Source organism: Bactrocera neohumeralis, unplaced genomic scaffold (genome assembly GCF_024586455.1).
Source record: "Bactrocera neohumeralis isolate Rockhampton unplaced genomic scaffold, APGP_CSIRO_Bneo_wtdbg2-racon-allhic-juicebox.fasta_v2 cluster11, whole genome shotgun sequence".
Lineage (NCBI taxonomy): Eukaryota > Metazoa > Arthropoda > Insecta > Diptera > Tephritidae > Bactrocera > Bactrocera neohumeralis.
The window spans coordinates 6,374,605-6,400,063 of record NW_026089624.1 but is presented as its reverse complement, the minus strand read 5'-3'; the positions used below and the strand labels follow the sequence as shown (position 1 = coordinate 6,400,063).

General features: G+C 32.6%; 1 protein-coding gene across 3 annotated transcripts in view; it reads right to left on the bottom strand.

Moving 5' to 3' along the window:
* Positions 1-382: 382 nt before the first annotated feature.
* The window catches only part of LOC126765662 (voltage-dependent calcium channel type D subunit alpha-1), a 74,314-nt gene continuing 49,237 nt past the window's right edge, over positions 383-25,459 (bottom strand). For 2 of the 3 annotated variants that reach the window (XM_050483229.1, XM_050483226.1), the window contains 12 exons: positions 20,617-20,669; positions 18,531-18,677; positions 16,744-17,215; positions 13,691-13,774; positions 13,121-13,180; positions 12,851-13,039; positions 12,545-12,790; positions 11,831-12,490; positions 11,334-11,767; positions 10,626-10,666; positions 5,530-5,648; positions 383-2,199 (listed from right to left, as the gene is read on the bottom strand). In XM_050483229.1, coding sequence (XP_050339186.1) covers positions 2,035-2,199; positions 5,530-5,648; positions 10,626-10,666; positions 11,334-11,767; positions 11,831-12,490; positions 12,545-12,790; positions 12,851-13,039; positions 13,121-13,180; positions 13,691-13,774; positions 16,744-17,215; positions 18,531-18,677; positions 20,617-20,669 — 2,670 coding nt within the window. In that variant the 3' untranslated portion in view covers positions 383-2,034. The remainder of the gene's footprint in view (positions 2,200-5,529; positions 5,649-10,625; positions 10,667-11,333; positions 11,768-11,830; positions 12,491-12,544; positions 12,791-12,850; positions 13,040-13,120; positions 13,181-13,690; positions 13,775-16,743; positions 17,216-18,530; positions 18,678-20,616; positions 20,670-25,459) is intronic. The other variant, XM_050483228.1, reaches the window with a different exon arrangement.

Below are 25,459 nucleotides of genomic sequence, written 5' to 3'. Positions count from 1 at the left end.
ATCAAAAAATAAATAAAATTTACACACTTTAATTTGAGTATACTCATAAAATTTTTTTTTTTTGCCAAAATGTTACAATTAAGCGAAAAAACATCAAGATAAGGAAAACATTTAAAAGGTCATAAAAAAAACTGACACATACGAACGCCAAACCCTATACTATACTGACCTAGTACCACCACCTTGACTTGGAATTTCTCACACCCCAGACAATAATCCCAAAAATGTTCCACAGTGTAATCATTAGTGTATGCGAACTTTTTTGATATGAATTAGGCGCATTTTAAGCTTGAGCATTAATTTTTTTTTTTATGTAATGTAATGTGAAATGGATAGTAAAAAGACAAAATTTATTAATTACAAAAAAAACAAAAACCTGTCGTAATTTAATAGAACTAGGCGTATGTAAACTTTATTGATTCACTGTATGTTTATATAAAGACAATAACAATGTAAAGAAACAATACTAGACAATCCTTTGATGTTTACTTATTTTAAAACTATATAAGACTCAAAGTTAGTTAGAGATATATTTATAGTATTAAATATATACCTATTAATATATACAGGTCTGTATATAGTACATACATTGTAGCTAAATTTTATAAGGCCAGAGAGTTTGAATAGTATGTACTAGTAAATATGTATTCGTATACAAACATTAATGTGCAAAGTGACCCCCAAAGCAGTAAAACATTAAAGTACCTTCGATATTATATATTATATTTAAGATTTTATTATGCTCTCACAGGTAAAACGACGAACGAATTTTTAAGGCCCTTTAGTGATGTTTCCTTTCTACATATTTTTAACATCGTGTTTGCTGTCTCAAAATCAAAAAAAAATTAAATTTAGACACTTTAATTTGAGTATACTCGTATAATTTTCTTCAGGTATAAATCAGTATTTTAATATTCACGTGCAAAAATTATTGTGTTTTAGCACGTACCAAAGATAGTAGAAAATTAAACCAAACATATATGATATATAGGTATACATACAAATGTTGAAAAATTAAATTATTTGAATAGCAATAATATTTAATATTTATATACACCTGCACATATATGTATGTAATTTGCCTAAATCTGTAGACCAAAAATGGCCAACATCAACGTATATATGTATATAGTATATATATAATGGGCACGTTGTGGTGATACTTTGACAGAGAGTATGTTATAAAATGGTATAATTATATTGGGAAAAGTTTGTTAATTTATTTGTAATGCGAAAGCAGAATGCAAATAAAAATTTTGCGCTAAAAAGTACTCGTATGTATGTACATAAATGATCAGCGTGACGAGCTGAGTCGATTTAGCAATGTGCGTCTGTTTGTCCACCTCTACTTTTAAGATATTATATTAATCTGTTCGGCATACATTATTGTCGAAGGCATTTCTACAATCTTCGAACAAATTGTTCACATCGGACCTCTATAGCTCATAGCTTAGGTTCAAGCTCACCGATGAAAACCAAAATAATACATGGTGTAATTATAATAAAATCATTTTACTAACATGGGTATATGAATATTATACGGTTTTCTTAATTAAAATTTTGATTTTTAATTCCTGTTCACCAGTTCTTGTGACGAAATGATCCCATTTGTCTTTCGATATATTCCGATTTCTTACTTTTACCAAAGATATTTAACAGCATGTTGTTGTTTTTATCTATAAATAAGATATTATCTTAGTTATTCTAATAATTATAATATCATCCCTTATATATATCGATAACTTATACATTCGCATCGTTCAAACTTAATATTTAAACTTTAACTCAAAAAAATTTAACATCTATACATATAAATAAATTTAGATATTAATGTATATATTTGGCTTTACTGTGAGAAACAATTGACATTTAATATAAACGTATTATTTTTATAGGTTTTCGTTCTGATGATGTACTGTACGATTTTCGCGAATTTAAGCATCTTACATTGTTGGTTGTTTTATTTTCCCATAAATTTCGTTTAGGGGATACTTTAGTAATTCGTACTTAGCTAAATTTTGTTTAACTTAACAATTAATCGAATAATTTCCGCCCAGTACTTTGTTCGTTTGCTAGTAATTTCTTAGCAGCCAAATTCATCTCCTCCAGCGTCATATCTAAAGCCTCTTGCATTTCACGAGTTGCTTGACCAACAAATTCTGAATCGCAATATTTTCCTAGACCTTCTGCAACTAGTACCTGCATAAATATAATATAATATATATTTTTTTAGCTGGCTTAAACCAACTCAATCTATTTAGTACCAAATAGAATTGTTGCATTCGTACCGTCGTATAATGGGTGTATTAATACTTTTCCTCTATGGAGTATAATTTAACAAAAAAACATAAAAAAAAACTATTTAACAAAAATCCTAAAGGAATAATTTTATCTTAGCGCTAATACTAAAGATATGATATTTTCTATGATACTTAGTTTAGAAAGCAGTATTTCAATTCCATTACTTTATTTTTCACATTTTAACAAAATAGAAATCACTCGAATATCTCCCATATTATAATATGTAAAACTGTTCTTTTATTGCATTCCTGAATTTGTTCAGAATTTGGAATACATTAGCAGGATTCCCCTGCTCTTGCAAAACCCTTGCACGGTCCACGTATTGCGTGAATTTTAGAATTTTCCAATTTTCCAACGACACTAAACAGACGCAGAAAAATATTTGCAATGGCTGTAAAATATGTCACACCAAACCCCATGTTTATTTCCGTGCAAAGGCATGTAATAAAATAATTACAACCCTGTGCCAGCTGCATTGTACATAAAGACATATTTCACCGTTAAATTGTTGAGGAAGGTAAGTTTTAAATAGATTTTATAATTTCTAAAAATTGTTTACAGTTTTTTGTTAAGAATAAATGCAGATGGTTCGCCAATTCACAATAGTCAAGCATAATAGCCATTTACAATAAATTGACCGAGTAAGCTGTTCATATATCACTCGATTCCGCAATGGGAATTGATTATTTCGGTATAGGATTTTTGCATTTTGTGTCATCATGCAATCTTGCAAGAACAAGAGAATCTACCTATTGAATAAACAACATATGAGACATATTTGAAGAAAACGGTCTATTTTTATTCATTATATACTTAACATTTTAAAATTTTGTTGGAAAAAATTCTAAACGAAATTTTAAAAGCACTCCAACTTTTATCATATCTCCTATCAACCAAGTTGCGTGGATCAACAATTCTATTATATATATACACTAGAGCGGGTCGATTGACAGCGAGCCAAAAAATTAAAAAAAAATTGCGTAAGCAGGAAATGTTCTACGGATCATTTTGAACATCTTCTCCTAGTGCACTGTGGGTCAAAACCCAGTTTCGAGCCAGCGCACAGTGGTCGGTCTTGTATGGAATCAGCGGCCAAAAATACTTCCACTGCATATATAAAAAGTGAAACTTTTGCCAAAGCTTTTTAAAAACTCCCTCTCCCGTTTCCCACTCTGCCACTCCCCGATGGTAACAAATTTTAATTAATTATATTAAATTAAAAAATTTGATAAACGAAGAAATGATTTTTTTTAATATTATTCAACTAAATCAAAAACTGATTTTAATAAAATTGATTTAATTTTGCATGATAGTTCCTTTGACTGGTGACGAAAGGATCTAAGCTCAAAAGCAATCGGTTTAACAAGTCCTGATTTGTTGCGATCCGTTAGTTCTTTCATGTATGATGGAGTCGATACATCTTAACGTCCTTTTTGCTTGACTCAGTAGATTCTTGTGAGCGGTCTACAATAGAAACTGGTGCATAGTGAATAACATCAGGAGCGTGAATTAAAATTCTAAGGACTGACGAAGGAAGAAAAATTTGAAGTTAATTCCTTTGCAGGATCTAGCGCAAATCTAGTGCATTGAGGGTTTATTAAACTAATTCCTTTTCAAATTGAATTCGAACAGGACGGCAATAGCGGGTGGACGAAGGTCGGTCTGCAGTTTTTCCAAATTTGTTTGTGCTCTTCATCATTTTGCGATTTTATTATCAGTTATACAGGGACATGCCGTAATAAATAAATTATTGTCTTCCAAATTATTATTTTAAAATTTCTGTTTATATTCGCTCTGACCAGAATTGCCATCAAAGCCACATATTCCTATTGATAATAGGTAATTAGAGGACTCATTCCGTTCATTAATTTCATTTCTGACGCAATGTGGTCCAATAATTTTTTTATCTCAACTCAACATCAGATTCTGGGACCTTCATTGGCTCAGGATAACTGTTTTTCCTTTGAAACTTTTTAAAAGTTAATATCAAGTTTTTTGTTAACGAAACTTCTAATAAGCAAATAATAAAGCTTTATTAAATTTGCTTAGGTGATAAGTGATATTTCTTCACACATTTTCTCAACACCAAAATTCAAAAATATACAGGCATGAAAGTTTACACCGATATGATGTGCCTAAATAAATGTACGAATAAAACAAACATTTGATAAAAGTGAGAAAATGATAAAATGAAAACCAAAGCTCAAATATGTGTAAATATGTATGATGAGAAAAAACATAAAAAATAATAAAATGTGCACGAATATACTACGTACACGTAAATACAAAAAATTATAAAAAATAACACACAAAAAATCGCATGCCTGGTAGAATAACATGAATAACAAAGAAAGTTGCAAAAAGTTGCAGCTGAAATCAAAAGCATAGACTTAGAAAACATTAACTAATATAAACAACTTGATTCATTTAAGGGCGAGACAGGGATCACAACTTTTTGTATACCTTAAATCGATGTATAAGGAAAAACATACCACTCAAAAGGGCACTTATAAAACAATCGTTTTAAAATAACAAAACAACATATTATTAGATAAAAACTACTTTGTTATATAATATATACCTTTATTATCAATACTTATTTCAATTTATGGGGATTAAACACGATTTTAAACCGCAATTTAATTTATTACGAGTATAAGAGCTAATTTTTATGCTATTTTCACTGCACAGTCCGTGTGTTTCTATTGTCTCACTTCTCTTGCTTTTCGTAGCCCCTACGAATGGGATATACCAAAAATATATTTACCGTTAGTTGTATTGGTGTTTTAAGAAATAGCCTTGATACAAACAGTGGTAAATTTCAAACTTTTATTTTTTTATTTTTGGCTTATGAAATCGACCAGTGTGCAGCGATTTAAAAATTTTATATACAAATTTGTCATAAGATATAAAAATCTTTTCGCCAGTTCTTGAGATATCCCAACAAATTTTAATACATAGGGGCATTTTTATATTTTGTTGATCATTTGTCGGAATTGGTCAGATCATATAACTTTAACATACAATACATCTCCCACATAACCGATTATTCAGTCTTTTAAACTCTGCCTTAAAAATCGGTGGCTCGAAACCGGTTTAAGACTCATAGCTTCTTAAGCAAAATTGCTCAGAATGACTCGTAGAATATTTCCGCATTTGCGATTTTATAGTAAAAAAATCGATCCGCTCTATTTTATATATACCATAATCAAAAATGACATTACGTACCCCGCCAACGAGACTTTCTGCAGGACCGTTGATTTTAGATAAAGTTGCTGAAGGATGGGGATCATAAGGGCTACCTATTTTTGTTGGCATCGCACGATCGTGGCCACGAATACCATTTGCTGTAATTTATTTAAAAAGTGTTGTAAAAATATCATTTAGAAAACTTATATTTTAAATATACATATATAGTGCATCCACATACTCGTATATAAACAAAATTTAGAGGATTAGTGTTGAACTCAACTCCAATATCTACTGGCAAGCTACAAACATATAACCGTATTACGAGTACATCATTACATTATTAGTAAATCATTAAAAATCATCTTACACAAACGTAAATGAAGATATTTACCAGACTTACTTCCTGGGTTATAATCTGTCTCAATTTGTAATTTCAATGTACATATGAATCTGTTATTTTTCCTGCACTTTTCAATAATATAGAAGCCAGACAAAAACCGTATGAATGAATTTATGAACTTTTATCGTACCACTACAAGATATATAATATAATATTAAGATTTTATTATTGCAATACAGGTATGAGAAGCAAGATTTCTAAACTCCAGAAATAATGTAAACAATGCGTACATACAAAAATGCAAGTCAAGATCATCAAGATGAATAAATTTATTTTCTTCACACAGTAAACTCAAAAGTCAATCTGAAATATATTCAGTTTTTACCCACATTAGGAGGTTGTGACAGTATTGACAGTATATTTTTGGCATTACTACATATTACTAACAGAAAAAGATGCTCTCTGAGTTTCGTTTAGGTACTTATCATATCAATAAGGCCTGTTGAATACGCGATAGAAATTAAAAGACTCAAAAAATCAAAATCAAAATCTTTAATTTGAGCAGTGACGTCAATACCATTAAAAACTGTGCGTGCTGCTATTGATTAAAGAACCGAATCATCTAAAATATCCATTATTAAATAAAATTTACTTTATTAGGAAAAGTATTACAGTTTCAATTTTTTTTTTTTTTTTTTAATTGAAAAGGTAATTTAATTGCAATTACAAATTATATATATAGCACTAGCGGTTAAGCCACCAGCTTAAAGTTTTACGAATTTGAGTTTCAATTTTATAATAGTCTGACCTTGTAAAAGAACTTTTGACAAGACTAATAGCGTTTTCTTTTCTCGATATAAATGTTGCCTAATTAATTGGCAATATTATATAAATGCGGCATTAAACCTTGAATGCTAACTAACCCATTCTCAATTTCCAGCAATTTTATTAAAAAAGTAACTATCAAAAAAGATAAATATATTATACGCTCGCTAGCCAACTCCTACCCTTACGTTTTGAGAAGGGCTTAAAATGCTGCACTTTCTTTTGGTTGGAAGGCATCATTTTCAGAAAAAAAAACGAACCCGAAAAAATTTTATTATATAATATACATGCATTTATAATTTGGGGTAGGTGTATAGAGTGAAGCTTTTATTCAACTTGTAAATACTATGAGAAATTAAAGATGTTTGGAAATACTCTCTCCAATAGTTAATGACAATCCACAGATTTACCATAAACTTATATTAGCGTGTGTCTGTTTTTAATACAACGACAGATGGCTAACGAAAAATTAAATATCACAGTTCGATTTTTCAAAAAAACGAATTTTTCCGTAGAGGTGTGTTTAAATGTCAAAACAAAATTTGAAATTTCGAAAAAATATTTTTTGAAACAGCATTTTTCGAATTTGCTACAGTCATAACTCGACACCAATGATCCGATCATTACTAAAATTTTGTCAGCCTATTCTGTATGTTTTTTGATTTGTTCAACAATCGAATTTTGGTAGGACAAATCGACCAAAACTTGGACTTTTAACTTTTTCTTAAATCGCGGACATTTTGTAAACTCTTGATTTTGTTTTTTAATCGTTGGCCATTGGGCGAATAATAGCTTCTAGTTTAAGGAGAAATCTTTATTTTTTGGTTTCATTAGCGGAGGATCATTGTTTTTAGTGCTGTCGGAGATCGTATAATTATATTAACATTATATTTTTGTTTTCAAAAATGGTGATGTGTGTTCTTGAGACACGTATAAAAATATTTAAATGTCAAAACAGTTTCTTTTAAGTAAAGTTCATAATACATTAGTAAGTAAAGTAGCATAATTGAGTTAATAATAAATAAATCGATAAAAATAGTTACCTCCAGTGAAAGTTAATTTAATGAAAAGTATGAAAAATGGGTAAATATTCCTATGTTTGTGAATAAAAAGTCTGAATTTAATATAAATTTTCAATTACGTACACTTCGATGAAATATATTGTATAATAATTATATAAAACATTCTAACTAAAGAAATTTACTCTCTAACGAACACATGCATGTATTAAAAGAAATGTTGAAATTATAAATTTAGAATTTGTTTGATTACAATAACTAGATTTATGAAGCAATAAAAGTCAATGTTGAGTTCTTAAGAGGATTCTACCTATTGTTTTGAAGTTGTGTGCATTTATCGAGATTTACGTAGTCATAGTCACACACGAATAATAGTTAGGTACAACATGTAAACGCGAATTCCTAAAATATATATAGTATAAGAACAAACATTTTCGATCCACATAAGTTTTATTATGTACAAAAGTTTGGGTCGAAGGAAATGTTGTGAGAAACTACTATGAATAAGATATGTCATATTTTTAGTAATAAAATGTAATTTGAACCTGTTGAAATGTGTAGGACGAACTTCCATTTGTTAATGTTGAGAGTGTAGCGACGCTATCGCCGGTGTTATAACTGCAAGATCGGATGCAATTATTGGCAAATACACTGAAATACTTATAAAAATTTTGATGCCCTTTTCGTTAGTAACCTACCTCAATCACATTTCAAATAACACTTCGTTTTCAAATTAAATTCATCAATTTTATCGGATATTAATTTATGAAAAATTGTTCCTGTTTGTATATAAAAGCATATAAATTAATAAATTATACATAAATTAATGTGTATATATGATTAAATATATACGCTTCTAAAAATGTTCCCAATACGATGTTTCAGCAATGCGAGGTCCTTTGACTCAAACCATTGGAACTAGGAAAAGAAAAAATTGTGGCATTTATAAATTTGTTTGTACTTTCTTATGAAATCATTGAGAATCTAGTATAAAATTATATCGACTTTATGAAATTCTACTTTACTTTACATTTGTTCATTTGAGGAAACTATTGCATGTTGAAAATTTTCTTAATAAAGAAACTCACATATCTAATATGTATACTGCATACATATGTATATGTATATAGTGAAGCCCAATTTTGTTATCTATTTGTATAACGTCAGACCTAAGCACCGTAAGACCTGAGGGTTATTCGTTTATTCCTGCAGATGGTCCTAACGGATAATATAAAAGAAAGGTACACAATTTTTAACTCAAAGAAGAACTCAAGAACGGCTTAACCAAATTAATTGACATTTGCTAGAGAAGTAGCTTAGAACCAGGGAACGGACATATTCATATAAAAAAATTATTTCAGATCATAAGCATGTGTTCAATATTCATGTACGAATCATTTGCATAATTTTTTAGAAATAAAAAAATAAAATAACATCCCATAGCTTACTGCCAGGATACAGTAATTTTTGTTTACATACATATACAGTAGAATCGCGCAAAAGTAAACTCGCGAAAAAGTTAAACCTTCTGCTAAGTTGACCGGTTTTGAGCCTCCACGTAACTTTTGGTTAACTTTTTTGAACTTTTCTATTATTTTTCAAACCCAACCGTTTCTTTGGCAAGAAATGCTTTGTATTCCCCGAATTTCTATGTAAAAAATTATTGTCAGTGTCGCGAGGTATATACATTGTTTGTCATGGGCGTTTGAACTTGTGAGTTGTTTATAGTAGTGAATTAAAAAATGTCAACAAAGCAGAAAAAATCATTGCAAATCAGATTAATGCCAAAAATTAAAATGACAAGCAGAATACCGGCATAAATTTACGAAAAGAGAGAAAAAGAGCGCAGATGGTTCTCATAAGTTGAAATCATAGAATCATGGATAATTGGTAAATCCCATTGGAATATGTTAAATCGCAAAAGTCTTGGATGAATTCAGACGACTTCAAGAGGTATAATCGTTATTATCCAAGGTGGATGGTGTTGACGACAGCAGTGAAGACATCGAAAATTGGAACGACGATCAAAATACGGAAGATGACGCAGATTTCGACAATGAGGTTGAAGAACCAGTTATCAAGGAGAATATGTAATAACAGAAAGTGAGTTTTCGGAAGCAGTTGAATGCATCAATACCTTGATAAAGTGGTATGAAAACAGTAATGATGCAAATCAGATATCACATCTTATTATCTCACGAAAATTGTTAGGAGCTATTACTTAAAAGAAAAGAAACAAAAAAAGTCTCGACCGCTTCTTTAAACCAGCCCTTACAAATTAAAATGTACATGTGTTTGTATAACGTGAAACTAAATCTAAATTTCTGTTTTGTTACGAGTAAACGTGAGTCCTGCAAATAAATCGAACGTATTAAATCACCAAAATTATAGGTATTTATTTACGATTTTTTTTCAAATTCAAGAACCTTTTGGAAAAGTTAGTATTCCGGAATAGTAAAACACTCTTGGGTCATTTAGTTAATTTTTTCAAAGTTTTCCCAGATTACAATGTCTACTTTTTGGACCACATATAACACATACAACAGCTTGAGCAAAGTGTTCAACTGGCCAAACTTCATTTCCAAACATCCCAAAGGGGAAAATATTATATAATATTTTCTTCAATACTATATATAAAATCAGTATTTAGTCTAAAATTGCACTGAAAGATAGTTCGAAAAACAATTTATAAAAAGTTAAGAAATAAGAACTATTTATAGAACAAATTAGTATACTTTTTTATTATAACCAGTGGTGAGCAATTGGAATAAATATTAGTAGAATTGTGGATTAGATGCCGTGAAACTTCATTAAAAATTAAGGGCTAAGGTAAAAAATAATGACATTTTAATAATCAAACTTCTTTAGAACGCAAAAAGAACTCATAAAATCAATAAACAAAATAATAAACGATTTTAACCTAAGGATTGTCTTCCGTATTGTCTTACCATTATTGTAAGGGAGCAATGAAAACCCGGGGGTAGAGCTGCTGAAATGGAATTCCGGTATAATTGTAAACAAACATATGAAAAATTAAGTAATTAAAAATATCTCTAGAGAACTCAACAACAGCACGTTCCATATAATCGAAAAATCTGATTTACTCGCACACACATTAGTTATTTTCCAAAACTGGTAATTAGCTAAGAAATTGTCCTACGAGTAACTTAGGTTCAATTTACTAATTTATGTAAATATCACTTAACTATTACGAATATTTTCTAGAGTAGGCTATATTATTTGATACTTATGATACACAAAGCTAAGTGAACTTAAAATGTACCATATAATAGTACATAAATTCGATATCTTATAAAAGTTGAAGAAATATTCACCAGAATAGTTCGAATTACTTATCAATAGGTCATATTCAATACTTAGAATGGGATGCGTGTTTGGTGGACCAAAATTAAAAAAAGATTTGTTTGAAATATACAAGTAATTAAAACTCATTGTGGTTTTATTTTTATGTAATAATTATTGGCTTAATTATTATTATTATTTATGCCGAGGCAAAAATTAAAATGTAAATAATTCCTTCAAAGTGAATGATTTATTTAAACATTTAGTCATCTACTAATCCAAACACGGGCATTATGTATAATAGTTGCTTACATAATATTCGTTTTATAACTATATATTTTGGTTGTACTCACTCATAAGATTCTGTTGTAGCAAATAGACTTTCTTGATTTGTCATGTACCCTGATGTAAGAGTTAGCAAGTTATTACCATCGTTCCCACTATTCATGACAAGTGGTCGCAAGGATATGCTCTCACTAAATGTACGAATGTCACCAGGTGCATTAAAGTCATGGTATTCAGTGGAATTGCCACCGCCTTCAGTCGGTTGGGAACCAAATCTCGCTTGCATCAAACTTTTTGTAATATGATTTATGCTATCAGATACATTGCAGCGGATGGTGTCGTACATCGGATTCAAATTGAACGAGTCAGCAGCGGTAGGCGTTGATTCGGTACCACCAATATCTCCATTTAACTGCGATTTTTGATTTTTCCGATCATGCCTAAAGCTGTTGCCATGTCGTCGAAACGATGACCACACTGTACCAAACAGCGTATGATGCCTCTAATGTAAAAAAAACTTGTTTTATAATCCGGTGCATATCTACATATAACAAATGCAAAATACCCTATGCATCGGCTCAGGTTCCTCAGATAGCTCGTCTAAGTTTCCGGAAATCGCCCGTTTCAATGCTGGTGATACTTCATGTAATGTTCGCAATCCCGCTTGTAGTGTTAAAGTCGCATTTTCAGACTGTCCTTCTTTACCTTCTTGTTCCTTTCGTTTTTTAAATCGTCTGAAGTAATCCTGAATCAAATATGTAGCATAGAATTTTCCCACAGTAACCTCATCATCATTTCCTGGGGGTGGTACCACCTGATCCAAGAGTTTAGGGCTGGTACGTTTCCAAATTTGTTTTATTGTTGCTCTCAATTCTGCATTAGCCTCGTCAATATTTCCATCAGTTTTTATGCTCAGTGATGTTCTTACAACTGCAAACAGGGTTGCATTGAAAAGAACAGTACCATCAGAGTTTAGCGGCATATTCATGGAAACAAGTCTTTTACAAGCCATTCGATGTGGACAAAGTTTACCAAATCCTAACGGAGGTGATATTTTCCGTAGGAGCGTAACCACGTCTAAATGTTTTATGCGCCCTTTAGCATCTGGATCGTATTCACTCCAAAGGCGGATGAATTCATCCAGATGATGCGGTCCAAGAATCGACCAATCGCGAGTCAGATAATCAAAGTTATCCATAATAACAGCAACAAACAAATTGATAATCTAAAATAGTTATGGAATCAAATGTTCAAATTATTTTAAATATATGCAACTTACAAGGAACGAGCAAAGAACGTAGAAGGATATAAAGTAAGGAAACGCAATATTTGACCCACAATCTTTGGTCATATCGGATTTCGGATCGCAACGTACATCTTCGTCTGTCGAACAAGACATCATTATTTCTTGCCAGCCTTCCCCCGTTGCAGAACGAAAAAGGACTAGTACTGCCTGTGGAAATGTTTGGAAGTTATTATTCCGGTGTATGGCGGTCTCGTCGCTCAGATTGATTTTTCCGAAAACCTAAATTTTGCACTTACTTTTTATTTATGCTAATTGTTATTTTATCAATATTTTACATGCCTGCATTCCAATAACCGCATAAATAAAAAACAACATAATTATTAGCAAAGCTACATAAGGAAGAGCTTGAAAAGATTTGATAAATGTCCACAGTAGTGTCCGAATTCCTTCACCTTTGCTCAATAATTTAACCAAGCGCATAACGCGGAATAAACGGAAAAAGTTTATCGATATCAAATTTGATCCCGTCTGTAAAACAAAACAACCAAAGCGGTACCATTAACAAGTTGTGGCTTTAGCTATTGATAATTACGAAATATAAATGCAAACCTTGGCTTTAGCTTTGCATCCCTCCACGATGTCACAAGGCAGAGCTGAAGTATCCTTATTCTTAAACCAAAGAAACATTGAGGAATTATATCTTAAATTAAAAATATACTCTAACCTTGAGAAAAGTTGAAAAAATTTATTATTATAAACAAACTATTAACTTCACATTTTTAAAGTATTTAACGATTGAGTTCCTTAGAAAAAATCAGTTATAAATATTAATGAATTTACTCATATCACTACGTGTTACATTTTGTAGTAAAAATCTTTTACCAGTATAAGAAAATGTGTGCGATAGAAACGTTCTATATAAAACCTGCACTTCATTTCTTCCCATTATTAACAAAATACATTTAATAACATAACCAAATATGGGTCCGCTATCAAAAATTTCCATCCATAATTTTTTATTAAATTGATTAGAGATATCATTGTGGGATAAGTAATTATGTCTAACAATAATCACTAAAGAACACATGCTATAAAAATTGTATGGGTAATACTTGGTTGTGCTTATTTGAAAGTTTGTAACCATATATGAAATAATTTATAATTACAATTATACCTTACCTTTATTTCGGAATAAACAATGTCAATAAAACTACCCAATACTATTATGAAATCAAAAACATTCCAGGCATCTCCAAAGTAATTCTAAAAGTAAATTTGAAATGATAGATATAAATATTTTGGAATATAGAAGTATTACAACAAATTGTTATTCAGTTTGTGTTTTCTGAGTATAATTAAAATTTCAAGGTACACAAATTACGACACGTATATTTTGTCTATATTAGGGTGTGCCATTTTCAACCAACCTTTTTTTTCAACTGAAAAACAGGCTCAAAACTTTCGAAATGTGTAAAAAAAAAGTCACTCAAAAGAGGAGCTCTTAATATTAATATTAAGAAGTGCCTCTTTCAAATTTTCTGTTTTCCATATAAATAACATGGAAAAAAATCATTTTTTTTTTCTTATTTTTATAGTTTTACAATGAAGCATTATAAAAATGAACTGAAACATGATTCTTACAGGAAATTGAACGCTCTACAAAGAGAAATTTTGACTATTATTCTATTAGACTAATACTGATAACTTTTTTTATGACTTGAACATTTATTTTAAGAAAAAAAATTATATTTGCTGAGACTAAAAATTATACTTATACAGTGGGGAGCAAAAGTGATTCCACGATCAACATTTTCATGTTTGAGCGCGCATAAAAAACAAAGGAATGAAGTAAATGACAAAAAGTAACAGAGGCAATGGCATAGTTATAATTCAAGAACAAAAAAACGGCATTGTACTCAGTTTTGCACCATCCGTTATTCGCACATACATATTTTGGCTGTTCTTACTTTCTCAGCAGCAATTGACCTGCAGATTTACGTTATACATATGTATTTTTTATTCATTATTCTTTGTCATATCTCAGAGAATCACTCTTTTCCACAAGTTTTTAGTCAATTTTTTGAATTTTTTGTTGATGGTGTTGATTTATAATTTATAATTTTGTAATTATTAAATGTATTAAATGTAATTATAATAATTACCCGACCAATAATGAATAACTCAATTTATATAATTCGTGACACCAATGAAAACTTTTTCGGCAGAAAGCTACCGATTGTTAAAGAGGTTATGTCTGTTTTTTTATGAACACAATTTTCTCAAAAAAACAATTAATGAAAGTTCTAAGAGTACAATTATTAAATTGAATAAAATATGATGTGCTGCTGAAATACCAACTTGTGGATTTCAATTCGCGACATTAAAACTGACAAAAATTTTCAGCAGTTGGAAATTAATACAAAAAAATCGTAAACGAAAGAAATCAGTTACACAAAACATATCGAAGAAGAATGTAGAAGAATTGCTCACGGATGATAAGAAATTATTTTTTTTGTCACAAAAATCTACATCTCGGTACGGATTTGTTGACAATAATATTTTAGAAACATCGTCAGCTCTCCATGACGACATGATGGAAGTGGATCACTGTGGTGTTTATTAATTTATCTCTTTTTTAATGATTATTTTAATAATAATCGATTTTTTATCTACAATTAATTCTAAGGGAAACTCAATGATTAACTTTATTCTATTCCGTTTTAGACACAAATCTTCTGCCCAACGCTAATGCTAGCGACCTTCCACTCTCTCAGTCAACAGTTTTTTCATCATTTATTTCTAATTTTCCTTCACGTACTGTTTCGATTTTCGTAGATGAAATTCACTCCAGATCAGCTTCTAAAATTGACATAATGACTCCAGATATCTGTACTGCTCTAGACAGAGCAAACATTAGTGGTAGAAATGCCACTTTTATCTTATCTAAAAGTCATCAGCATTAGTCTAATAGAATAAAAGTCAAAAATTCATATATTTCGATTTTTAAGTTTGAATGTCTTCAGTTGAGTTCACTTTTATGAAAAACATATCAGAGACTCTTTGTAGAGCGTTCAATTTCCTGTAAGAATCATGTTTCAGTTTATTTTTATAATGCTTCATTGCAAAACTATAAAAATAAGAAAAACAAAATGATTTTTTTTTCCATGTTATTTATATGAAAAATTTGAAAATTTGAAAGAGGCATCTCTTAATATTAATATTAAGAGATCATCTTTTGAGTGACTTTTTTTTTACACATTTCGAAAGTTTTGAGCCTGTTTTTCAGTTGAAAAAAAAGGTTGCCTCAAAATGGCACACCCTAGTCTATATACATTAAATCAGGTGTAAAATTAAAAGTGATTGGTAGCAATTCATAACCAGATGCTTCATCTTAGTTTTAAAACTGTGATGTTATAGTAGGAAGTAGTGTAATAGTTGTTAGCAAAATAATTAACTGTTAAATAAAAAGGGATTGTGTTCAGTTCGTGTGCTGTTATAGAATGTACATATACTTGTATGTACATATATGACATAGTAAATTGTTCACAAATAGTACATACTGAGTAGATTTTAACCATATTTGGTACTAGAGCACACTAGTATCAGAAAAAAGATTTTACGGATTAATTGATATTTTCGGTATAAAGTTAGCCATACGAGCTGAGGGTCTGATTTCGAGAAGTGCCAAGTCTTGAAGACACTATTTCATTCTGATACCATCATTAAAACTTCATTTAACTATTGTAAATTTTACTGATGAGATAGAATAATAATGTGTGAAATGGGTGGTGGTTGTGTCGGATTTCGATAATTTTCACAGTGCTTATATCAAGGTTGAAATTGGGCAAAAAGTTGTAAAAATATAAGAATTGTAGGGAGAAATGTTCCCACCAGACGAAAGTAGTTGATATTGCTTTTATACATTGGGAGATATGTACACTTCATAGCTTGCATGAGAACTGTATTAATTGTCAATTAAAAACTGTCTGGAAAATTTGTAAGTCAGTTGGGATGTGATACCAAAACCTAATAGTGTATACATACATATTTCCAATTAAAATTCCTGTGCACATCTGTAAAAACTTCTTACTATATTGAAAAGCTAAGACATAAAAACTTGTAAACCTTTTAGTTTCAATATACATACATATATCAGGTTCCAGAAATTTAACAAGGATGTTTAATATTTCACTATACTGAATTTGTTACTTATTGTGTTAGATTTTACTTACTTTGAAACGGAAAGCCGCCAACTTAAACACGAATTCTAGCGCAAACACAGCAGTAAAAATCATATTTAGAGCATCTAAGAGCTCAGTGTACCACGGTGGTTGATTATGGTATTTCATTGCAAGAGTCACAGTATTAATCATAATTAAAATAAATATGGTGTATTCAAATGATGATGACGTAACAAACCACCATACTTTATATTGTATGCCATGTTTTGGTATATAACGCCTTACTGGCTTTGCTTTAAGCGCAAATTCTATGCAATTTCTTTGATTTTTATCCAAATCACAGTTTTTATATTCTTGTTCGCCTTCGTTTTGAAAAGTTACGATAACGAAACCGACAAAGATGTTAACCATAAAAAAGGCTATCACAATTATGTAAATTATGTAATAAGCAGCAACAATAGGACGGAAATTATGTATCGGTCCACCGTCTACTTCATTAGAATCAATAGATACATATAAAAGCCTGTAATTAAAGAAATAAAAAAGAATAGTAATGAAGTAAAATATATAAATAAGGGCACGAATGTTTTTCGTATTGCCTAACTATCATAAGTTAAGTATCAAGCGAAGTCCCAACTTATGGTTTAATTAAACTCACTCCTTTAAAACGTTACAACTCACAATTCGTTCCTCAACATACGAGGTGTGTTCAAAAAGTAACGCGAATTTTGAATTTTCGCGGGTTCCGTATATTCGAATTTGAATTTTTTGTGGCGTTATGTTGGTACTCATGTCTTTCACTTATGCCGACAAGCTCGGCCATTTTGAATGTTTATTTAATTGTTGACAGCTGCTTTGCTTGCACGTGTTTTGGATCGTCTTCGACTTTTACCTATTCAAAAAAATGGATCAAAGAACCTGTATCAAATTTTGTGTGAAAAACGAAATTAAGTGCGCGGATGCATTCCGAATGTTGACTGTGGCATACGGAGAAGCTACCTTAGACCGAAGCAACGTTTATCGGTGGTACAAAATGTTCTCAGAAGGCCGAGAAGATGTGAACGACGAAGAGCGTGCCGGACGCCCGAGCACTTCAACAACAGACGAAAAAATTAATGAAGTGGAGAAAATGGTATTGGCCAATCGTCGAATAACCGTTAGAGAAGTTGCTGAGGACCTAAACATATCGATTGGCAAGTTATGCGCAATTTGCGCGAAGCAATCCGCCAGAAACGCCCGGATTTGAGGAAGAACAAAAATTAGCTTTTGCACCACGATAACGCCCCTGCTCACACATCGTTGCTTGTGTGCGACTTTTTGGCCAAAAACAACACACTAATGATGCCGCAGCCACCGTATTCCCTAGATCTGGCCCCCTGTGACTTTTTCTTGTTCCCTAAACTGAAGAGGCCCATGAAAGGACGACGTTACGCTTCTCTTGACGAGAAAAAGACGGCACCGAAGGAGGAGCTGAAGAAGATAACAAAAATGATTTTTTGAAGTGCTTCGAAGATTGGAAAAACCGTTGGCACAAGTGTATAATGTCTCATGGGGATTACTTTGAAGGGGACAAAATAGATATTCATGAATAAATAAATAATTTTTGAAAAAACACAAAATTCGCGATACTTTTGGAACACACCTCGTATACCTTATTACAAATAACATTTCGTGCAGCGAAAGCCACTAGTTCATTTAGTTCAGCTGTCAATTCTCGACATTTATTTATATTAATTTCATTGTTTTATCAATTTAACTGAATAACATATTCTAACAGTTGGGAATTATTGCTAAATGTGTAGGTGGTCACAGAACTATAAATAACTATAAATACTTACGCTGGCCATCCTTCAAAAGTTGAAACAGTGAACAAGGTGAGCATCGCTTTGGCAACATCATCGAAGTGAAATTTGTTTTTATCCCATGCGCGCTCCATTAACCGCGGCTTATGTACATCTCCATCTTCATAAAACAAGTAGGTGCCACTATTTAGTGAAATTAATTACATTAATAACATTCGTATGTCTGAAGGCATACATATAGAAATTATAGCGCAATTATCCCTGCATTATATACAAACTATTTCATATTACTCATGTCAGTTAAGGTAAGATTATATCCACAGGTTTTCTTCGTTCAATATGCTATAGTAATCAGAACTGAACAATTTTTCGTAGATTATATTACTGCCTTAAACAACAACAATTTTTCATATAAGCACTTGATTCCGATTGATCAGTCTGTGTGGCATCTATATGCTATATTAGTCCGATATTGACCGTTCCGATAAATTCTTATTGGTGAGAAAAGTACTGGTGCAAAAATTCAATGTCTTAACAATTGAACGAATAGTTTGTATGTATACAGACAGACAGCGGACCTACTTTTAGATAAATAAATTCATTTCGTGATGCAGATAATTTATATATTATATGTATATTTTATAGGGTCTCTGACGTGTCAAACAAATTTCGTTTGAAACTTAATAAACTCTGTTCAGGGAACATTAAAACTTTACTTGCGTAAATTAGCTACTCTTAAATGAAAAAGCAACTGTAAGATACTTACACAAGCATTTAATTTTATTATGTTTGGCTGCATTAGATGACATTTTATTCAATAATATACCATATATACATATAAAGTATAGTAAGAAGAAATCCATTATTATTTCAATAAATGATTTTAGTAATCTATATCTCACGTTTTATAAGAGAGAATGGATAACGCAATATGGCGTTAGAAGGATCAAATTTAGATCTAAACAAACCTCATCGACAATTGTGAGACTGCTAGACTCAGTATTGTTTGATAACATCTCTAAGATTGCCACCAGTAAAGATAAAATATGCCACATTTTACAGTTTTTCTTCAATAGAGGTGAAAACGCAAACTCAGAAGCTGAAAATGTCACTAGTGTTTATAGTTCTGATATTGTAGGAGTCAGTCATGCGCAGTTTAGGATTTCGTGGATTAATTTCCTTTTATTTTGATCAATCCTCGAAAACACGATAAATTGGAAATCGTCGACTCCGACCGTCATGCAAGCATTGTTCCGATTGCGCAGGAGCTAAACATGGTACAAAAACTCGTTTAGTACTATTTAAAAGAGACTTGATATCAAAATAATCTCAATGTCTGCACGAGTAAATACTTCATGAACCAAACTTCCCTCGGGAAATCACTGCTGAAAAGTCGTGCTCGAATTGGAAACGATGGCCAAGTCAAGATTGACGATTATGAAGGATTTACTGTGTGTTTGGTGGGATTGTCTCTCCTCTACGGTCTCCTATTTCGGACCTTTACTGCCACTAATTGCACCCTTGAAAAAAGCAATCGCACAGAAGAGACCAGCTTTGGCCAATAGAAGAGGAATTATGTCCCATCAGTACAAGCTCCGGGACCTTGGTTGGGAAGTTCATATGAAACCACGTTATTATTGTTCGCTCCTGGCATCGAGGGACCACTACCAATTATTGTCACTGTCTATGGCGAATGATTCTGCTAAAGAAAAATTCGCATCATCGCAGAAATTATATTAAAACTCATCTTTAACCGTAAAGCTTCCTAATTGAGCCTATAACTTAAATAGAATAATTAATAATAATTGTCCACAATAAGTCAAATTTTGAACATTGAAGGCTATATTTGCATTTCGGGTGCTAACTTAAATATCGGAGAAGACTTTCTTTTACTTATGACCCAATCTCTAAAAAATATTAGCATGATCCAATAATCAGCCGAGAGATGGTTATATAATATTACTATTATCATCAGAATTCTAATTTAACTTATCAAAAACTGATGTGCTATCACATGTATGTATATATACACCAGATTTGTATTTTGCGTTTTCGCCTTTTTATTTAAAAAGTTTATAATAGGTACATATATTGAGAATTTATAATAAAATTATTTACTTACTGACAGTCCTCTCTCTTCATTTTTGAGCCATCCGAACATAAACTGAATTTCCCCTAAATATTTTGGAAATAATGAAAAAAAAACAATAAAAGTAACAGCGTAATTTAGTAATTGTGGCTGCAAGCATTGATTGAGTTGCATAAGAAACCCTTTTGAGGTACATAAAAAACATTAAAGCAATAGGCGTTTACGTAAGTTTGCTGGTTGAGCAGAATGGAAGAATTTCGATTAAATATCTCTATATTTTCAAATGCAATACTAAAAATCAAATAAATAAGGGTTTTGTTTAATTTCTATGTTATACATCCAAAAATAGTCAATTCACATATACATACATATATGTATATGTAGTAGTTTTAGATACACATTGACATACATATTTTCATTTCGAATTGGAAGCTAAGTCTCGTGGGTGGTGCATGGAGGGACGAAAGTGTTATGAAAGTTACCACATTCATTTGATGCAGAAAATGTTAAAGAATGGAGAAGGCGCAAATGTTAGCTGTACTAAAATGGAACATCGAAAACGCGAAACTTCGAAAATGAAATTACACCTCGTCATAAAAGAACATTTATAAGGGAACGCAACAAACGTCAATGTTCACCGTCTTCAAAGCGAATTCGGCAACGCAGATGTTCTTTAGCATGTGGATCATAAACAATTAGAATAACAACAAGTAAGGAAGGGCTAAGTTCGGGTGCAACCAAACATTTTATATTCTTGCTACTTGCCAGAATCAAAGCCAGGGAAATTCTTTAAGGTGTAAAAGCAATCATATAGAGTAATGTCGGACGATTGTTCAAAAATCCTAATATTAGTTATATAAAGGCTAGGCCACATTTTCGCTCAAATGTATCCATTTTAGGCACAAAGATACACTGTTATGAATAAAACACGTCCTCTTATTTTCGTTGGGGTATGCAGTACAAATTCACCAGGAAGTTCGAAAATTCTTATATTAAGTCTATGGGGGCTAAGAGAAGGATTATCTCTTAATTTCAGTTATATGCATACTGTATATACGCTTTGACCGACATCTTCGATCAAAAGTCAACTATAGGTACCGGGTTCTAAATACCTAGGGCTTGAACACTCTTTATTGGTTTCAAATTATTTTTGGTCATAAGATAGCACATACTACAGACATAATTCCTGTACTAAACTAAACGAATCTAGAGGAATTTAAAATTGTGCTATATGGGAAGTAGACGTGGCTGTTGTCCGATTTTGTCCATTTTCACACTGTGCAATAATAATGTAAGAAGAACACAACATACTAAATTTTGTCACAAGCGGTCGGTCGGAGGATGGAGTCATGTGTAGAAGTTCACGCAAGTGAGGAAAGTTCTCTGATCGCCATTCACTTGAGAGTGACCAGAAACAATTCTTTTACATATGGCTCAAGCAGCTCACGACTTCCGGTCTTTGACTAAATATCCTCTGGGTAGCCTAAGAACATCCGTGTGAAGGTGAAACATTCCCTCCACAGGGTTGTGCGCTGAGTTTGGGACCCGCCACGTAAAAAACGCACCCAATGAAAAAGAACAACAAGTCTCTGATGAGAGACCCCTCTTAAAAACTACGATTTGAGGGCATGCAACTGGAATGTCCGATCCCTTAATTGGGAAGGTGCCGCTGCCCAGCTGGTTAATGTCCTCGTTCGAGTGAATGCTGACATCACCGCCGTCCAAGAAATGCGATGGACGAGACAAGGACAGAGACGAGAAGGTCCTTGTGGCATTTACTACACTGGTCATATAAAGGAGCGCAAGTTTGGTGTGGGATTCATGGTGGGAGAGAGACTCCATCGTCGAGTACTTTCATTCACTCCGGTGGATGAACGTCTAGCCACAATCCGCATAAAAGCGAGGTTTTTTAACATATCGCTGATCTGCGTCCACGCCCCGACGGAAGGGAAGAACGATGTGACCAAAGATGCCTTCTATGAGCGCTTGGAGCGCAACTTTAAGAGCTGCCCCCGCCACGACATCAAAATAGTGCTTGGCGACTTTTACGCCAGGGTGGTCAAAGAAGGTATTTTTGGCACTACGGTCGGTAAATTCAGCCTCCACGATGAAACATCCCCAAATGGGTTGAGGCTGATCGACTCCGCGGGACCCGAAATATGGTTATCTGTAGTACTAGATTCTAGCATAAGAAAATACATCAAGCTACCTGGCTGTCTCCGGATCGAAAAACCATCAATCAGGTCGATCATGCTGTGATAGACGGAAGGCACGTCTCCAGTGTTCTAGACGTACGTACGCTCCGAGGTCATAACATCGACTCGGAGCATTATCTTGTTGCAGCCAAGATCCGTACCCGCCTCTGTGCAGCAAAAAACGCATGTCAACAAACACAAGGAAGTTTCGACGTCGAGAAGCTGCTATCACAACAGACGGCCGAACGATTTTCTACACTCCTACTCTCTGAGAGCACTTGTCAACAACTCGGTATAAGGGACTGTGTTTCAAGATCCTTATGTACAGCTAGAACCGAAACCATTCGTTTTCGGAAAATGCAAAAGAACAGCTGGTTCGGCGAGGAGCGCAGGACTTATTCGAGCAGGTACAATTTTTTATAAGAGTGTACAGCTGCTGGCGTATGCCGATAATATTGATATCATTGGCCTCAACATCCGCGCCGTTAGTTTTGCTTTGTCATACTGGATATGGAAGCGAAACAGATGAGAATGGCAGTGAACGAGGGCAAAACGAAATATCTTCTGCAAACAAACCAGTATAAACACCACCAACAATGTCAGCGTGGAAATCCAACGCAGTATAACTTTTGCCAACAGGTGCTACTTCGAACTGACTAGGCAATTGAGAAATAAAGTCCTCTCTCGACGAACAAACACCAAACTCTATAAGTCACTCATTATTCCCGTTCTGCTATATGGTGCAAAGGCTTGGACGATGACTACAACTGATGAGTCGATGTTGCCAGTTTTCGAGAGAAAGGTTTTTCGAAAGATTTATGGTCCTTTGCGCGTTGGCCACGGCGACTATCGCATTCGATGGAACAATGAGCTGTATGAGATATACGACGACATTGACATAGTTCAACGAATTAAAAGACAGCGGTTACGCTTGCTAGGTTATGTCGTCCGAATGAACGAAAACACTCCAGCTCTGGAAGTATTTGACGCAGTACGCACCGGGGGAAGCAGAAGAAGAGGAAGACCTCTGCTCCGTTGGAAGGACCAAGTGGAGAAGGACCTGGTGAAAAGAAGAAACGACTGGCGCGCTGTTGTTAACTCGGCTATAATCGCGAAAGCGGTGTCTACGCCGATAAAGAAGAAGAAGATATATATCTCGCTTAGTTTTAGGTGATATATACAACCGTTAAGTGAACAAAACTATAATACTATGTAGCAACTGGTTGCAAGAGTATAAAAAGAAATATGAAAATACAATTTATATAACGAGGGAATAATGATAAAAAATGAATCAAAATACATAAGAAAAAAAGGGCAAAATAATTGATGTTGCAATAAGGAATTATACAAACTATACAAAGAACACCATAAATAGTAGAGAAGAAGAGTATAATGTAAGTATGAACTCAATAATTTTTTTGTTGTTTCAATTATGTTATATTATATATGTAAATTTGTAAAAATGATGAAGTACAATTCGTTTTCATATGGAATTCCTCCTCACCATCGCTGTTAGAACTAATTTTTTGTCCCTCCTTGACTCCCATCGTTCAACTAACATCGCTTTATTGAAATGTAAAGAGATTGGGACGTGTATTTAAGAATGTTTGTGTGCTTGTCATATTTGTCTTCATATGCATAAATATTTTCTTCATTTAATAAACATATGAGCAAATATTTATTTTCTTTGGAAATATTTTAATTATCTGAGTAAGTAATACATGCTATTAATGTAACAGAACTGAAATCTACCAACTAATAAAATAAAAAGGAAAATAAAATTTAAAAATGGAAACGCAGCCGCTTGAGGCTTTGTTTTGTTATTATTCTTTGCCTATTCAGATACTGTTCACGCATCGGACAAACATTTTTTTCGTCGTTTCACACATTGCGTGGCGTATTTCATTTTCCGAAGTTCTCTCTTAGCCTTAAACATAAGTATAGACGAACGGTCGCCACGACAGCACAGCAAAATTTTCTTGAATGATTCTTGACCATATTAACAGTTTTCGCTTGAATAAAACTTAAATATTTTGTTTAAAGAAAAATTTTTTTCGGCAAAGTGTAACTAGGTCGATTCATTTGTTTTAAATGATCAATTGTTATTAAAATGATAAATCAATTTGACGTCAGCGACAACTGCAGGCCTGTCGTCGTAAAGTCGTAAATTTGTAGATTAGAATTTTTAAATCTCAACATTTTTTCTTCTACGGTGCACTGTTCCCGAATTATGGCTATATTAAACATAGAAAAGACGAATATGCACTCATACGAGTATCCATCATCGGGTTAACCATTTGAACAAAAAACATTAGAACATAGTTTTATTTGCTCCATGCGCACCGGTACGTGAAAAATATACAATTCTGAGTGAGTCGTCGTCCGTCCGTGGGCATTGAGAAACATCTGCCTGCGACTCTCCATTTTTCGGATCGAAACCAGCGTATACGAGGGCTGCTATATATATTCTGACCTAGGGCAACACTAAGTGTTGCCAGGTGCAATCTGACATTTCCATTGGAAAGTTTGACATTTTTTAGCATAACATCACTCAGAACATTTTGTCATTTAATCGTGAATTGTTTTATTTACAGGGAATTAAAAAATTCATCTCGGCCAAAAAATTGAATTAACTCGTGAACATTTTCGTGCGATCATTTTTCACAACTTTCGACGTGGAT